We start from the raw sequence: 18773 nt of genomic DNA on the forward strand, positions 1-18773 counted from the left end.
TCTCAATTATGACTTCACTGGTGGTAGGTTTTAAGAATATAATCTTCATAGAAAGTGAAAAAGATATATATTTATACCATATTCCCATTAATGGTAATTCATGGCCCAAACCTATCCCTACAAGGCAACTGCTCTAGAAAAAAAAAAAAAAAAAATCGATGAGTTCCAAATAACAAAGTATTCCAGAATCAACTTAATTTAGTGTTTTTAATAGCCATACTTTAAGAATGCTATAAGCTTCACAGCTTAGAAATTATTTTAAATACAAATCAAAGGCTATCCTCAATCTTCTGGAGTTCAACTTCTGGGTAGCAGTTACGAACATGAAAGGAATTTGGGAAATAAAGGGAAAACTATGTCATTTCTCTCAAAAGAATAAAATACTGTCACAGTCAGTAGCAAAATGTGCTATCCTGATTTTCAGGGATTTGAAAAAGATTCTTTTAGAAGTCTTTCCAAAGTCATTCCATGACAAATGTCAATACTTTAAGTGGCCCCAATGTCCAACCAAATGAAAATTCTTTCTTCTTTCATCACTAATGCTTTCTCCTAAAGACCAACAAACTAAGTATCATTTTGTTAGGACACTGTTAGTCCTAGTGGGTCTCTCTCCTCTGGTCTCTACACACCAACAGCCTAGGCAAACTTCCAATAGACAGGTGTACACCTTAGTACAGGCAGGGTTATGTAGGTGACTTGCTCAGTCACATGCAGACTTCCTGTTCTGAGTCTTATCACTCTAGCAGACCATTTATTTCCTAGGTAACCACTATTCCTCTGAGATAGATATTGAGTCTTCCTGGTTCTCTGAACAGGTATGACTGCCTTCCCATAAACCAACATCATGAATTCTAACTTGGTTTCCCGTTTCATTCTTAGCTCTGAGTCACCTCAAAGCTTGGAAGAATCAGGAAAGACCTTCACCCTGATAATGAAAGAAAGCCTTCTTTACTGGCAGATCTATAGAGGTCAGCCCAGTTGTTGCTTTATATCTCCTTATTTTTTTAATGAATGGGTATGGATTTTTTCTTTTTTTTTTTTTTTTTTTTTGGCTCTTGTTTCTGTCTCCTTTTCACAGGACGACTTCCACAGGTTGGGAGCCTCCCCCATGGTAGCATGGTCAGGGCTGCCTCAAATCTGGAGGCTACTTAGACTTAGCACTACATCAGAACTGTGCCACTTCACACTGACAGGCAGTGTTTAAGACAAACATCTCAATCTGCCAGCCAGCGAAAATGGGTGACAGGTCAGAAGATGGGACAGGGTGTAGTAAAGTGAACAGAAATGCTAACTTAAGAAATGCCTCCTCAAGCTGTAAGAGTCACACAGGGAGACAGTGGCAATGTGTAGGCTTTATCTGAAAAGCAGGAATTTCTTTCTACCCTGTATTCCCAGATGCCCACCTCAAGTAGGCTCTGCATTCCCTAAGCTCCCACCTCCATTTCTGGAAACATTCCTCTCAGAGTACAGTAGCCAAGGCTCCTTCATCCTTCCCTCCAGGAACTCTACCTGCCCCTCTACTCCCAGTCAGATTCGTAGTCATCCTCGCTAGAGAAACTGTCACAACCTAAATGGCAGCATTAGTCACCACTGTGAAGTTTCTGATGTCTGAAAAGGACTGAACTATGTCTGAAGAACTTTCCACACTCAATGCACTCATAAGGCTTCTCACCAGTGTGAATTCTGTAATGTTCACTAAGGTGTGCATACTTGCGGAAGGTTTTCTCACACTCACTACATTTATAGAGCTTCTCACCAGTGTGAGTTCTATGATGTTCAGTAAGAGATGAGCTATGAGCAAAGGCTTTCCCACATTCTTTACATTTATAGGGCTTCTCTCCAGTATGAATTCTCATATGCTGAGTGAGGCAGGTGTTCTGATTAAAGCCCTTTCCACATTCATTGCATTTATAGGGTTTTTCTCCAGTGTGACTTCTCTGATGCCGAATAAGGCAAATGCTCTGAATGAAGGCTTTACCACATTCACTGCATTTGTAGGGTCTCTCCCCTGTGTGTATTCTCTGATGTTTAGTGAGTGGGGTGCTCTGAGTAAACGCTTTGCCACATTCCTTACACTTATATGGTTTTTCTCCAGTATGAATTCGCTGGTGTTTAATAAGAGATGGGCTCTGACAAAAGGCTTTGCCACATTCTTTACATTTGTAGGGTTTCTCTCCAGTATGAATTCTCTGATGCTGAGAGAGGTTTGCCTTTGTTTGGAAAGTTTTCCCACATTCATCACATTTATGGGGTTTTTCCCCAGTGTGAATTCTCTGATGTTGTGTAAGATTTGAGTGTTTTCGAAAAGAAGAGCCACATTCACTGCATATGTAAGGCTTCTCACCAGTGTGAATTCTCTGATGATGAATAAGGTGTGTATTCTGATTGAATGCCTTCCCACATCTATTACATTTATAAGGTTTCTCTCCAGTGTGAATTCTCTGGTGTTCAATGAGATGTGAGTGATTGCGGAAGGAATTCCCACATTCATTGCATTTATAAGGTTTCTCTCCAGTGTGAATTCTTTGATGCTGAGTAAGAAACGATCGACATCGAAATGTTTTCCCACACTGCTCACATCCATATGGTTTCAATCCAGTGTGAATTCTTTGATGTTGAACAAGGAATGAACTACGACTAAAGGCTTTCCCACATTCCTCACATGCGTAGGGTCTCTCTCCAGTATGAGTTCTCTGATGTTGGGTAAGGGATGAGCTCTGAGTAAAGGTTTTTCCACATTCATTACACTTCCAAGATTTTTTCTGTGTGCAGAGAGTTGGACATTTACTTTGGTCTGAAATATCATTGGTTTGTATATTACTTGTTTCCCACTGATGCAGACTCTCTTCTGTAGAAACCCTGAGACGTGTAACAAGGCTTGAGGTCAAAAGCAAGCTTTTCTCAAAATTATATCCTTGACTAATAATTTCAGGGGGTGCATCTTTGTGGATGAAAGTTATTCCCCCAAAACCGCCTTCCTGGAAAAGGCATGATTCAGCAATCTCCCTAGGAGAGTTTTCCTTCATGCCCTCACATGCATATTTTTCTTCAAATGTAGAATCTTGGTATTCATCCTTTTTGAACCTCTTTCCTGCTATCCCTGATGAGTCAATTTTACAGACATCCTGCTCTGGAGCAGGCTTGTTCTTGTTTACCCAGCCTGAAAGAAAACAGCAGAATGAATATCTCCTGTACAGGGCAGAGTGAAGACCCCTGAAATTGTAAGACCTTAACTTTTGGCAGACCTCAGTAATGGCCTGTGACGAAGGGCCGGTAACAGCAAGTGTGGCAAGTAAGTTAGAGTTGCAACTGGTGGAAGAGATACGCATTAGGGTAATGTTATCACCATTAACGAGGAACTCCCACAGGAGTAAGTAGCTACAGACACCCAAGGAGCAAGAGAATGAGACAATGGAGATAAATGAAAAAACAACAACCAACACACAGGCTGAGATTAGGCAAGACAGGAAACATGAATGGTTTGTGTCCAGAGTGAAGAGTGGGAGAATGTAAACAGGAAAATGCTAGAAATGAGAATGATAAAATTAGTACTGGGGAAAAGTTGGCCCCAGATATGTTCACCCACCCCTGTCCCCAACATCCCTATATCTCCTGAGCCTCATCCAGCTTCTCCTCTAAAATTTCCAAAGGCTTCCTGTTGGCTGGCTATTTCTCCCACTGCTTGTCCCTTGCACACTCACCTGGACAAGTCTCTCTTCTAATGTCTCTCTCTTCAGCTCCTTGCATATTCAACATCCACAGATCGTCTCTTCGCTTTGATTGGAAAACACTTCAGGTCTGGAAAACTGGGAGCCCTGCTCATGGGGAAAAAATGTGCAGGGAGGGAGGGAATATTACTGTCCCAGTAAACAGAACAAAAACAAAGATCTGTTGCCTAGGGACACTATCTAATAACACACACAATAACTCTCAGGATAACAATGTGGAAGCATCCACAAAAATCAGCATTGGCTTGTAGCCTCCTAGGTTCACACCCCATTTGTTAGCTGTTCAAGAAGTGGTAACATCAGACTAACATACTATCAAATATTTAAGCAATTGATAAGTAAATCAGAATGTTATTCATTACCTTTTTATAATGATAAAGATTAAATGAAGAGGAATATGCACATCAATTAGTACACTCTGGCCATCATACAATAATCTATATGAAAAGCCAGTTAATATAGTTAAAAGTTGTATAGCAAAATGTCCTCATAGCAAAGCTTGTGCAGTAAGTCTGATTTACCCACTTCTACCAAATGCCAAAGAGCTGAGATAGTGTTAGGGAATGCTATCTACTTGATACAAACTAGAGACACACTGATTGTCCCTTCTTCAAGATGTCATATCAATTAAACAGTTTTTCTTCAGGTATAGCTCAGTGTCAGAGGACAGGCTGCAGTTAAAAAGAAACAGAAATAAATTTAACTGTGAAATAAGTTTTGACTTACAAAAAAGTTGCAAAAATACCAGTTTCTGTAAATGCTGCTTTTAAAAAAAGTCAATACCAAAACTGTTCATTCAAAAATCTCTCTCCATTTAACCTTGAAGTGAGAAGCAGAACTGGCAGCATTATTCAAGGAAAAAGGGAAGATCCAGATATGATTTTACCAGAGTCAAGAACTTGGAAGACATGAAGGAATAAAAGAAGTCTGCTCAAGTACATAAAAAGCTTGGTCTTGTGGACTTCTCAGTGAAGTCTGTGCTTCTCTGCATTGAGTTTTAAAGGTTTAAGAAGATCCTTGGCCAGGAGCAGTGGCTTACGCCTGTAATCCCAGCACTTTGGGAGGCCGAGGCAGGTGGATCACCTGAGGTCAGGAGTTTGAGACCAGCCTGGCCAACATGGCAAAACCCTGTCTCTATAAGAATACAAAAATTAGTTGGGCATGATGGCAGGTGCCTGTAATGCCAGCTACTCAGGAGAATGAAGCAGGAGAATCACTTGAACCCAGGAAGCAGACATTGTAGTAAGCCGAGATTGCGCCATCGCACTCCAGCCTGGGCAACAGAGCAAGACTCCATCTCAAAAAAAAAAAAAAAAAAAAAGGAGAAGAAGATGATCCTACCTGGTTTTCCTGATTCTCATTCACGGGAAGAACATAAAGGGACCAGTAAGCTACTATACAATCCTACAGAGACTCAGAGACTCATGCAAGCAGAGTGGCATTTGGGTGACTAATCAGTGCTAGACGCTGGAAAAAGAAGCCAGACCCCCTATCTGGCTCCAACTTGTGTCATAGCTGGACAAAGACATTAAATGAATCATTTCAAATATGGGAGTTACAAAACTGCAAGTATGGGGTGCTACAGAATGTAAAGCAGAGGGGACCTAATATAGTCTGGGTCCCCTTTAGATGTGTGAAAGGGAAAAGAGAGACAAAATGAACATACAAAAGGAATCAAGCTCAGTACTTTGGAGGACTAAAGGAGACAGTAATGCCCAAGTATTAAACACCAGAAATGAGACATAAAGCCTGAGGCAAGCCAGTTCAAACAGAACCCTAAAAAACATTTTAATGACTTTACCCTAAAGTGAAGAGAAAGCCATAATAAGGATTTGAAAAAGTTTGATAGAATACATGACATGGTTAGATCCACTGTTTTAAGGAAACACATTCCTCTGTCTACAGCAACAAATAATATGCATAGTGGTGGGGAGTGGGAGGGCAAGGTGAAGGCTTGAAGATCCCTTGTGAGGCTATTTCAGTAGTCCAGTATGGGGACTGGATTAAGAGAAAGGATCAACCAGAATGAATGAATATTGGTGGGCGGGGTGAGAGAGGGAGATATCAAGGATAATTAGCCAGTTTTGGGTGATGACAGTGACCTTTAGTGACAGTGGTTACACTGGTCTGGAAAGGAGTAAGTTATCTTTAGTCTCAAATATCTAAACAGAAAGTAGAACAGGGCATACATAGCTGAAATAGAGGAGAGAGGTGTGGCCTGAAGAGTTTTAGACATAAAAAAAGTACTTGAAATCACAGGAGTAACAGATAAAATCTTTAAAGCAATGTGGCTAGGAAAAGTCCAACAGTGAGTCTAAACACTTAAAAGATCTCTAATCCCAGCAAGGTGAGGTAGCTCACACTTGTAATCCTAGCACTTTAGGAGGCCAAGGTGGGAAGATCACTTTAGGCCAGAAGTTTGAGACCAGCCTAGGCAACATAGAAAACCTCATCTCTACAAAAAACACAAAAATTAGTAGGGTGTAGTGGTGTGTACCTACAGTCATAGCTACTAAGGCTGTAGGATCACTTGAGCCCAGGAGTTTGAGGCTGCAGTGAGCTATTAATATGATTGCCTTGGCCAGGTGTGGTGGCTCACACCTGTAATCCCAGCACTTTGGGAGGCTGAGGCAGGTGGATTATCTGAAGTCGGAAGTTCAAGACCAGCCTGACCAACATGGAGAAACCCTGTCTCTACTAAAAATACAAAATTAGCCAGGCATGGTGGCACATGCCTGTAATCCCAGCTACTCGGGAGGCTGAGGCGGAAGAATCCCTTGTACCTGGGAGGTGGAGGTTGTGGTGAGGCTGGATTGTGTCATTGCACTCCAGCCTGGGCGACAAGAGCAAAACTCTGTCTCAAAAAAAAAAAAAAGATTGCATCACTTCACTCCAGCCTGGGCAACAAAACAAGATCCCGTCTCAAAAATAATTAAATAAAATATCTCTAATCCTCTAAGAGATGTAAATAAAAATAATTTAATATATGATAAAAGCAGCATTTCTAATCACAAAAAGATAGATAATTTATAAATCAAGTTGGCACCATTGCTAACTACCTGGAAAAAAAAGTGCGATTACTATATCGCGCCACACACCAAAATAAACCCAAACCAATTAAAGGGTTAAATATAAAAAATAAAACCACAAAATAAAATATGACCAATAATTCGTTCTAGGGTTAGCACTTTCAAGCATGATGCAAAATGGATAGGACAAAAATCGATAAATCTGACCACATAAAAACAATACTCTGTATATCCAAAATACAAAGAAAATGAAGACAAGCTTTAAAAAAGTATTTTTCAGTTATATATCAAGGGATAGACAGACCTAATAAAGACTTCTTACAAATGAGTAAGAAAAAAAGATGAACTGAGAGAAAAATGGAAAATACAAAAAATACACCAAGAATTACAAAAGGCCAATAAACATATCAAAACAGTGTTCCATCTTTATGGTAAACAAGGAAATGGAAACTGAAAGAATGAAGAATCAATTTTTATATCAAACTGGAAAATCTATTTTTAATGCTACACTCAAGATTCACAAAGGTGCAGGGAGTTTCTCACACACCAGTGTGAATGTAAGTTGGTACCATCTTTCTGGAGCTAATCTGGCAACATACATCAGTTGTGAAAGTTGTAGCTTCAGTTATAGTTAGGATGCTGTGATCAACATTTTGTGGATACAGGAATTCAGAACAGAATGCTCATTTTATATATACACGAATTGTAGTGTACCTCAGAGTCATCAGTATGCCATAAAAAATGACTATATTCGGCTGGGCGCAGTGGCTTACACCTGTAATCCCAGCGCTTTGGGAGGATCCACCCACCAAGGTGGGTGGATCACCTGAGGCCAGGAGTTCGAGACCAGCCTGCCCAACATGGTGAAACCACGTCTCTACTAAAAAATACAAAAAAATTAGCCAGACACAGTGGCAGTCACCTGTAATCTCAGCTACTCAGGAGGCTGAGGCAGGAGAATTGCTTGAACCCGGGGGACAGAGGCTACAGTGAGCCGAGATCACGCCACTGCACTCTAGCTTGGGTGACAAGAGTGAAACTCCATCTCAAAAAAAAAGACTATATTCTTTGACCTAGTAATTCTACTAACAGAATTTTCTCAGAAAGAAGTAACTTTCCAGAGAGAAGAGAAACAGAATTTTTCTGTTACTTGTAAAAATATCCCCTGAAATGTACATGGAAATAAAAGTTTTTCTACTGGTGGACACTGAGGATTAGCAAATTATGGTACTTCTAGTTGGTGAAAATTATTTAGACATAAAGATAATTAAAAATGAAAATATGTGTTTATTGGGAAAAAATATTTATGCCACATGTTGAAACAACCCAGTATAGTAAAATTTCAAGTATTAATATAATATAAAATATATGTTTGTTAAAATATACATGTGTCGTGCTTGTGGTTCCAGCTACTCAGGAGGCTGAGGTGGAAGGATCACTTGAACCTGGGAGGTAGAGGTTGCAGTGAGCTGTGATAGCATCATTGCACTCCAACCTGGGTGACAGAGTGAGACCCCTCTCAAAAATTAAAAATTAAAAATACATCTGAATAAGATCAAGAAGGAAAAATAATCATCACTGTGGTAAAATAATGAATTGTGAATAATTTTCCCAAATGTCCTCTATTATCTATATTTTGTTCTTTAAAAAAAAAACTAACAAATCTATAAGAATATATAACAAATTATTTATTGTGATAATTTCTGAAGAATAAAATTATGGTAAACTTTTGCCTTAAGGCCTATCTTTTTGTAATGTTTGAAAATTTTCCCATAGGAATAACTAACTTCTGTAATCAAAGAAAAAGTGAAAAAGCATAATCAGAGATGGCACAGAGATTTATGTACAAAGATCACACTATTACTACAATTGTTAAATAAACAGGCAAATAAACATTGATAGACTAGCAAAGATAGATTATGAAAGTATCAAAAATCATAATTTCAAAGAATATTCATGAGAAAATATAATATGCTAAAACAGGAAGATACAAAACACTAAAAACAAGAAATATGCACACATATACTGGGATTAAGTAAGCACTCAATAAACATAAACTATTGTTAATAAACAGATAAAACACACACATTTAAAAAAGACATAAAGAAAACCCACCAAAATATTAGCACACTTATCTCTAGGTCAGTTAATGGGTCACTTTAGTTTGTCCTATATACTCTTCTATATATTTTTACTTTTCCTTCAATAAACATATATTACTTTTATAGTTAGAAAAAGTTACTTTTTAAAAACTCAGAAATAAAAACAAAAACAAAATGCCAGATCCAATGCTATGGTATTGGCCTCCCATTCACAAGATGACAGTAGACTGGACTGGGAGTCAGGAAAGTTTGCTGTGCCAATAGCGCATGTGAGTGGGCCTACATGACAGGCTATTTATCTGAAAAGGGTGACAAATTAGACAATATTTATGGGTCATTCCAGCTCTGATAATCCATGAATCCTTGATGAGTTAATTCACATAAAGCATTCAAAAAGATATCTACTCGATGGCAGGCACTCAACAGGGGTTAGATGCTATTATGGTTGATACTAAAACCTATGGAGAAGGAAAGACATCTTGGTGATGACCACATCCTTCCAATCATGGGTCATCTGAGCTGTCAGCAGTTTGTCAATGTCAAGGGTCAGCAAACATTTTCTGTAACAGGCCAGAAAGCAAATTTTTTTAGGTTTAATGGGTTAAATGGGAAATACAGTCTCTGTCTCAACTATTCAACTTTGCCTTTGTAGTCTGAAAACAGAAATAGACAATATGTACTGAATGAGCTTGTCTGTGTTTTAATAAAACAGTTTTACCAAAAAAAGTGGCAGACCACATTTAGTCCATATTTGCTGACTCCTAGGTCTATAAGTTGCCCAGAAAATAATATACAGGTGCTTCTACAAATGCCTATTGTGGAATAATCTGGCTGTTAGTGATTTTAAGATGCTAAAAAGATGCCTCTGCAGATCTGGGGAAAGCTGAGTATTATGAAAGGTAAAAGGAAACAGGTTCTTAATAGCCCTATCCTGCTAACCTGCTAGAGAGCTGGCTTCCTCCCTCTGCCTTGTAAGCTTTTTCCCAGATGCCACCTCCTTACCCCTCAATAATTAGCTAAAGGAATCTAGGCAAGCTAGATGAAGTTTTTCAAGAATTTTTAACAATCCCTCCAATGAGACCACATTGAAATGTACTCCTCTCTGCAGCCCTTCTTGGTCTGCATTTTGGCACCAAACAGTGCACTCACCCAAGCTGTGGCAGTACACTTTATCTCTTATGCAGCCTTGGGTCACTTAGCAATGTGATCTGGCACAAGTTTTCTATTCTCTCTGTACCTCAGTTCCCTCACTTAAAAACTACACATAGGCCTGGCACGGTGTTTCACACCTATAATCCCAGCACTTTGGGAGGCCAAGGCGGGCGGATCACCTGAGGTTGGGAGTTCGCGACCAGCCTGACCAACACGGTGAAACCCCGTCTCTACTAAAAATACAAAATTAGCCAGGTGTGGTGGCGCATGCCTGTAATCCCAGCTACTCGGGAGGCTGAGGCAGGAGAATCGCTTGAACCCAGGAGGCAGAGGTTGTGGTGAGCCGAGATCATGCCGTTGCACTCCAGCCTGGGCAACAAGAGTGAAACCCCCTCTCAAAAAAAAAAAAAAACCAAAAACCAAAAAACAAAACCCTACACACAATACGCTGTTGTGAAGATTAAATCAATTAGCACAAATGCTTCAAATAGTGCCTGGTATACAGTAAGTGCTAAATATTTAAAATATTACCACCAAAATCTGCTTATGCACTTATCGTCCTACATAAGACTGGAAGCATCTTTACATTCGGCAGTCTCCGACGTCACTCTTTTGTAGCCTAGCCACTAAATTCGGGGTAATGTTTGGCATGTAATGGATAGTAACCCTTCATTGGGAGGCATTAAAGTTTGCATACATGCTATCACATACAAGCTGTCAACTGAGCTTTCTGAAGAAGCAAGGAACAGACTTTTAGCCAGTACTTTAGAGATTTCTGTACCCTCCAGAATTGTAACTCAGGTCTCAAGACTCCCAACGAGTGCGCTTTACACTATTTGCCGTCTCCTATAAAAACAGGCTCTAAACAAGTTTCGGAGCTACAGGATCAGCCAGGGGAAGAAACTGGTATCGGAATCGAGAATTCTGATCCCCAGGACCTCGTTTCCTGACATGGGTCCTAGGTCTGTCTTGATCATCTATCCATCATTCACTCACTCAATGTCATTCATTCACTCCGCCATTTTCCTAGGCATCTCCTCTGTGCCGGGCACCGTGCTGGGCCTTGGGGTCTGCAGTGCTGAGGCTGCAGGCTGGGCGGGCCGAGCCGCTAGGAGTGCCCTAGGTCCGGGCAGCACGCGTAGGCAGCAACTTGGGGAGGACCGCGGCCGGGGCTGACTTCCCAGATGACCCTCCAGCCCGTCGCCCCAGCCGTGGCTCGCCGGGGTCCGCTCTTTTCCCTTCCCTGGGTCCCAACTCGCTCACTGTGAGATCCAGGGACTCTCCGCAGAGCGGCGCAGGCGCTCCCAGAGGTGGACCAGAGCCAGGACTCCGGCCTTAACTTCTGAAACCGGAAGAGTGGTGGCGCGGCCGGTAGTGCGTCAGCAGCGGACTCGCGCATCCTTTGTCTGATTCTCTAGGAAGCAGGAGGAACATCTCTATGGGACCCTAAAAGAAGGCGTTCCCTCCAAGCGCAGCCTGTAACTCCAGCTTTGTTTCCCTCCAAGCCCAGCCTGTAACTCCAGCTTTGTTTCCCGCCAAGCCCAGCCTGTAACTCCAGCCTTGTTTCCCATTAAGCCCAGTCGCGTTCCTGATATCCCATTAACAACTATCTTGGCCTGAAACACAGTGGCTACCCCAACCCTCAGGAAAACTGTAGAGGGAGACGTTGGGGATGGAAAGGATGCTGGGTAGGAGCCGGAATGGGCCATCTCAACAAGAAACTAGTATATTCTATCTGCTTAAAATAGTCTCTATTAAGAACCTTGAGTGATCCCCTGTTATGTTAGAATAAAGGACAAACTCCCAATCTAGGCCCACACAAACTGACCTCAATATCAACATCTCTTATTTGGCTATCATATACATTCTGCTCTAAAGTTACTGAATTCCCATTGGCCTCCTGAAATCCCTTGCCTGTTCCTGACTCTAGATCTTTTTCCCAGGATTTTCCCTTTGGAATAGTCTCCCTTCCTTCTACCTGCTCTCCCTAACCTCAGCTATCTAATTTATCCTAGTTCTTCAAATCCCAGTGCCAATTCTCACTTGACCACCTAGACTGTTGCCCTTATGGGTCCTACACTCGCATATCACTATTAGTTATTCTAGCTCTAGCTAACCTTCTATTCAGTGCCCCCTTAAATGCATACACTTGTACTTCTTTCGTAGGTATTGTTAGGAAGGTACACACAAGTAGCATCCCACCCAAGGACAACTGTGAAAGACCCAATCAGTTCATTTTTATACAACTCTACTCAGCTATATGGAGCTATTATTTATCATTATATCTCAATGTTTAGCATAATGATTGGTAGAGAAGGCATTCAATAAATACTTGTTGAATTCATTAATCAGAAACAGGTGAAATTTAGATTATTCGCATTTTTGATAAATTGAAAAATGAGGATGCCATAGATTAAATCCTGAAAGCAAGCTCTCTGCACATCTGAAAGGATGTACCACCTAGCTGGCATATTCCCATTTCTTTGGCTCACTCTATCTAATTGTTATCTCCCTTGGTAGAATGTAAGCTGTATGAAGGCAGGGGCCTTTTCTGTTTTGTTCATACTATATCCCTAGCACCTAGAGCATGGCTGACATACTAGGCATTCAATCAATATTTGATGAATGACTAGGTCACCATCAACTTCCAACAAGTTACAGGAAATAGTTACTCCACATAGATGTATATTGCTTGTTTGAGAGCTAAAACTGCTGGAAAACTGTCTTTCTTCCCCCAGATTACCTAAAGTGTACATTCCAGAGATGAATGTTGCTTCCCTGTGAGAAATAGAAACTCCTTCTAAATCATATTTACCTGACCCCCCCAAAAAAGAGATTATATGAAGGTATTTTCCATTCTGGGCGGGGGGGGGGCGGGTTAAGAGGAGAGGGGAGGGGAAACGGGTGCAGAGGGGGAGGCAGCAGGGAAGGTGGTAGGGGCCTGGTGGGGGCATCCGGTGGAGCTGGGGTCCCCAGGCTCCGTCCGGAGGAAGCGAGGCTGCGCTCACTGGGCAGTCGGAGGGGACGGGACACACCGGAGGGTGGGTGGACTTGCCCTGTCGGTGACTGTGCCGTCCAGGCCCGTCCTGCCTGGCCTTAGGTGTCCTGGATGAGGCCGCCCCGTGCGCCCTCGATGATTTTATAATCAATGGATAAAGTGGGAAAAATGTGGAATAATTTCAAATACAGGTGTCAGAATCTCTTCAGTCATGAGGGAGGAAGCTGTAGTGAAAATGTTAACATGAACTCCGACAAATGTCTGTCTGTCAAAGAGAAAAACATCAGCATAGGAGACTCAACTCCTCAGCAACAAAGCAGTCCCTTAAGAGAAGATGTTGCCTTACAACTGGGATTAAGCCCTTCAAATAATTCTTCAAAGAGAAATCAAAATTGTGCCACCGAAATTCCTCAAATTGTTGAAATAAGCATCGAAAAGAATAATGATTCTTGTGTTACCCCAGGAACAAGACTTGCACGAAGAGATTCGTACTCTCGACATGCTCCATGGGGTGCGAGGAAAAAACATTCCTGTTCTACTAAGACCTAGAATTCATTGGATACTGATCAAAAGTTTGGTAGAACTCGAAGTGGACTTCAAAGGAGAGAGAGGCGCTATGGTGTAAGTTCTGTACACGACATGGACAGTGTGTCCAGCAGAACTGTAGGAAGTCGCTGTCTGAGAAAGAGGTTGCAGGATACTGTGGGCTAGTGTTTTCCCATGAGAACTTACAGCAAGCAGTCAAAGCCTCTCTCTTCCAATAAAAGAAAAACCCATCTTTCTGAATTAATGCTTGAGAAATGCCCTTTTCCTGCTGGCTCAGATTTAGCCTAAAAATGGCATTTGATTAAATAGCATACAGCTCCTGTGAGCCCACATTCAACATTTTTTGATACATTTGATCCATCTTTGGTTTCTACAGAAGACGAAGAAGATAGGCTTAGAGAGACAAGGCGGCTTAGCATTGAAGAAGGGGTTGATCCCCCTCCCAGTGCACAAGTACATACATTTGAAGCTACTGCACAGGTTAATCCATTATATAAACTGGGAGCAAAGTTAGCTCCCGGAATGACTGAAATAAGTGGGGACAGTTCTGCAATTCCACAAGTTAATTGTGAGTCGGAAGAGGATACAACCACCCTGTGTTTGCAGTCACGGAGGTAGAAGCAGCGTCAGATATCTGGAGACAGCCATACCCATGTTAGCAGGCAAGGAGCTTGGAAAGTCCACACACAGATTGATTACATATAGGTCTCGTGCCTGATTTACTTCAAATTACAGGGAATCCCTGTTACTGGGGAGTGGTGGACCGTTATGGAGCAGAAGCCCTTCTTGAAGGGAAACCTGAAGGCAGGTTTTTGCTCAGGGACTCTGCGCAAGAGGACTACGGGAAACTCTATGAGTTTCCACCTCTACAATAGATCCCTGCATGCCCGAGTTGAGCAGTGGAATCACAACTTTAGTTTCGATGCCATGACCCGTGTGTATTTCATTCCTCCACTGTAACTGGACTTTTAGAACATTATAAAGATCTCAGTTAGTGCATGTTTTTTTGAACCATCGCTTGCTATATCACTAAATAGGACTTTTCCTTTTAGCCTGCGGTATATCTGTCGCGCAGTAATCTGCAGATGCACTACATATGATGGAATTGATGGGTTCCCTCTACCCTCAATGTTACAAGACTTTTTAAAAAAGTATCATTATAGACCGGGCATGGTGGCTCACACCTGTAATCCCAGCACTTTGGGAGGCTGAGGCGGGCGGATCACGAGGGAAGGAGATCGAGACCGTCCTGGCTAACACAGTGAAACCCTACTAAAAATACAAAAAAAAAAAATTTAGCCGGGCGTGGTGGCGGGGGCCTGTAGTCCCAGCTACTTGGGAGGCTGAAGCAGGAGAATGGTGTGAACCCGGGAGGCAGAGCTTGTAGTGAGCCAAGATCGCGCCACTGCACTCCAGCCTGGGCGACAGAGTGAGACTCCGTCTCAAAAAAATTAAAAAAAAGTATAATTATAAACACAAAGTTAGAGTTCACTGGTTAGAACGAGAACCAGTCCTGTCCCCAAAGGGTGTTAACTAGGTCCGCTTTCATGTGCATCAGACAGTACACCTACAGCAAACACACGTAGCAGTGTTAGGCTTTTTCACACAGTATGTAAGCTTAGTGTTAGTATCTGTCAGATGCGACCTGCTGTTATTTATTCAGATAAACATGGTGCCTATTGGAACAACAGAGGATAAAGCTACAGGTGTTCAGTAAGACTACAAACACATTTTGCGGATTTCACCAACAATTTGGTTTTTAATGGCTGTAGTATTTGAGTGAGGCAACACTGGGGCATTTGTTATGAAGAATTCTATTTCTTACTGAAGAACAAATTATTAATATTGGATGAGTATTTCAACAGTGTGACTAATTTTGGAATTATTTTTTCTAAGAGTTTTTCTATAATCTTCCAAACGTAATGATGTTTGTATTTACTATAAATCAAGCTTTGGAAGTCAAAAAAATAAATAAATAAAAGACTGCCTTCATTTTATTAAAAAATGCAATTTTCTGGCCACAAGGGCATAGGGCAGTTCACTGAAGTGTTGATGTAGTTTATAATCAGACGCCTTTTCTCTTCTGCAAAAGGTACTGTTAAGTAAACCAGATTTTCTAAATAATCATTCTTAAAATTTCAGACTTACAAAGCTAGTAGTAGAATTTTATTGAAAGGCCTTAGGTTTTTTTTTTAATGAGTGCTTTAACTTAAAATAGGCATTTGAAATACCTGCTGCAATGTAGTCTTGCGTGTGATTTTTTTTCAGTTGATGTGCAGTCTAATTGTTTCATAAAAGTTGGATCTTTCCTATTTCCAGGATGATTTTGTGAACTATGAAGTACATGAGACTAGAAGATGCCCAAATAAATCAGATAATGGTAACTACAATGGTTGCTGATGTTGAGGTTATTGTTGAACTGTAATTAATAATTTGGATGGCAGTATTTATCTCTTTTTTGTAAACTCTCATAGCTGAATTGCTTAAATATAATTTATAGAATTTCAGTGCAGTTAATTCTTTTTTTTTTTCTGAGACTGAGTCTCTCTCTGTCGCCCAGGCTGGAGTGCAGTGGCGCGATCTCGGCTCACTGCAAGCTCCGTCTCCCGGGTTCACGCCATTCTCCTGCCTTAGCTTCCCGAGTAGCTGGGACTACAGGTGCCTGCCACTGCGCCCAGCTAATTTTTTGTATTTTTAGTAGAGACGGGGTTTCATCGTGTTAGCCAGTATGGTCTCGATTTCCTGACCTCGTGATCCACCCACCTCGGCCTCCCAAAGTGTCGGGATTACAGGCGTGAGCCACTGCGCCCGGCCCAGTGCAGTTAATTCTTTATGGAAAATCAGAAACCTAAATTGCAGATTTAAAAGGTACCGTACAGCCATTGTATCTGTAAATAACTTAGCACGTTTTTGTTACTTAGAATAATATGTGCTACTACGTGAGTGAGCTCTTTTGGAAGTTATAACAAGTTCTAGTGTTTGCTTCTTAATAACTGAACTGAATTTGCAGTTCTGTCCTAGACATTTTGCACTAAAGTAGCCGAATCCATTCTTGTGCCTTTTTGTTAATGTGGTCTGTACCACTGGTGAGTGCTTCATAGTTTCCTTACCTGCTGCTACAGAATGTTATTTTACATCCTTATGGCTATCGCCAAGGCTGCAAAAAAGAAAAGCTATATTTGTATGCAACACTAACCCTTTGACTGCTAATGTATGTTTCTGCTTGCTGTGCCTTGTTATGACTGCTTTTTTGTGCTAATAAAGTATGTTTGGTGTAAAAAAAAAAAAAGAGATTATATGAAGAATATGCCATAGGGAGGTTTGCTGTTTTTCTATGAAAGATGTAACTATTAGTAAGTTCGCATTTGCTTATCCAATATCCATTTCTCCCTTTCTAACATTCCATCGCCATCTTACAGACAAAGGTTACAGAAGTTAACTCAACCAGTGTCATACAGTTTGTGCATTACAGAATCAGCTCAGAAAACTAGAACTTTGAATTCCAAGCCCAGTGTCCCTTGAAGGCTACAGCAGAAAATCCTCTTTCCTTTTCATCATTTCACTTGTCCTTGTCTAAATTTTCTCCTTTTTCCCCACACCATCTGTAAGCGAGTCAGAACTATATCCATGAATTTTAGATCCACTGGCCACCAGTTTAACAAGGATATCATGGCAATTACTGCAAGTTGCCCATAAAATATCTGTTCTCCTCATCCTCCTTACTAGCCAAACTGAGTTTTGTTCAGAGTGGCACTGTGCCCAGATTTCTCAAGTTCTTTCTCAGCTAAAGCTGGCCATGTGATACATCTCTAGCCTAGAACATATAAATGGAGGGCCAGGCATGGTGGCTTATGCCTGTAATCCCAGCACTTTGGGAGGCCGAGGCAGGCAGATCACCTGAGGTCAGGAGTTGGAGACCAGCCAGACCGACGTGGCAAAACCCCATCTCCACTAAAAGTATAAAAATTAGCTGGGCTAACTGTAGTCCCAGTTACTCCGGAGGCTGAGGCAGGAGAATCACTTGAACCTGGGAGGCAGAGGTTGCAGTGAGCAGAGAATGCGCCACTGCACTCCAGGCTGGGTAACAGAGCAAGATTCCGTCTCAAAAAAAAAAAAAAAAAAAAGAAAAGAAAAAGAAAAAAGAAAGAAGGAAAGAAAGAAAGAAGGAAAGAAAGAAAGAAGGAAAGAAAGAAAGAAAGAGAAAGAAAGAAGAAAGGAAGGAAGGAAGTTAGAAAAGAAAGAAAAAGAAGGAAAGAAAAGGAAAGAAAGAAGAAAGAAAGAAAAAAAGAAAGAAAGAAAGAAGAAAGAAAGAAAGAAAGAAAGAAAGAAAGAAAGAAAGAAAGAAAGAAAGAAAAAATATAAATGGAGAGCTTATAGCTTATAGATGGGCCCTCCAGGAAAGTTGCTTTTTTCCTAATTAGAAAGAACAGACTTAATTGGAAAATGTTTTTTGTCCTTTGCACTTCCTCCTTCTCCCTTTCTGGAACACACTTATGAGACTGCTGATGCAGCAGCCATCTTATAATCAAGAAGTGGCAAGCATGAAAATACTAACCATATTATAAGGTGGCAGGACTTGAGGAAAAAATGAGCCTGGTTCCGGAGCTGCTATAGCAGCCCTCAACTGCCTCCCCTGGGAACATTGCTAAATAATAAAAAATAACCTTTGGACTATCCACCAAGTTGGTTTTTGTTACACACAGGTAATGCTTTCCCACCTGATCACCTCTCCAAAGGGAATATATAAAAAGGGACATTCTACAGACATGAAAGTTGTGACTTTAGGAGAGCTAAAACTGCTAATAGTTCGTCTTTCCAATCCAACCAGATTATAGGAAATACAAAGTCCATATGAGTGAATTTCTCTTCTTTTCTTTTCTTTTCTTTCTTTCCTTTTTCTCTCTATTTTTTGTTTTCTGAGATGGACTCTGGCTCTGTCATCCAGGCTGGAGTCTAGTGTTGTGATCTTGGCTCCTTGCAATGTCTGCCTCCCAGGTTCAAGTGATTCTCCTGCCTCAGCCTCCCGATTAGTGGGGATTACAGGGGCACATCACCACACCTGCCTAATTCTGGTATTTTTAGGAAAGACAGAGTATCACCATGTTGGCCAGGTGGGATTCCTGGATGAAATGGTAGACTTACTTTTAGTTCTTTAAGAAATCTCCACGCTGTTTTCTATAGCGGTTGTACTAGTTTACATTCCCACTAACAATGTAAA

The 18773-nt window shown here is 41.1% G+C and overlaps 1 protein-coding gene and 1 pseudogene across 1 annotated transcript; one reads left to right on the forward strand and one right to left on the reverse strand.

Annotated features, from left to right (window-relative positions):
- Window positions 1-180: 180 nt before the first annotated feature.
- ZNF502 (zinc finger protein 502) lies at window positions 181-4779 on the reverse strand. Its single transcript, XM_030811988.1, has 2 exons — window positions 3702-4779; window positions 181-3160 (listed from the first exon to the last, which is right to left on the reverse strand). Exons 1-2 carry the CDS (start codon window positions 3754-3756, stop codon window positions 1581-1583), a joined length of 1635 nt encoding a protein of 544 aa, XP_030667848.1. The 5' UTR covers window positions 3757-4779; the 3' UTR covers window positions 181-1580.
- An 8380-nt stretch (window positions 4780-13159) lies between these two features.
- On the forward strand, window positions 13160-15955 carry LOC100606855 (annotated as a pseudogene).
- Window positions 15956-18773: the final 2818 nt, after the last annotated feature.

This window comes from Nomascus leucogenys, chromosome 4, assembly GCF_006542625.1.
Source record: "Nomascus leucogenys isolate Asia chromosome 4, Asia_NLE_v1, whole genome shotgun sequence".
Taxonomy (NCBI): domain Eukaryota; kingdom Metazoa; phylum Chordata; class Mammalia; order Primates; family Hylobatidae; genus Nomascus; species Nomascus leucogenys.

Excerpts from the sequence above, each read along its gene's own strand:
- ZNF502 (XM_030811988.1), bottom strand. The coding sequence starts at position 3,756 with ATGTTGAATATGCAAGGAGCTGAAGAGAGAGACATTAGAAGAGAGACT. Across the intron at positions 3,161-3,701 it reads TAGAAGAGAGACTTGTCCAG|GCTGGGTAAACAAGAACAAG; the intron begins GTGAGTGTGCAA and ends GTTTTCTTTCAG.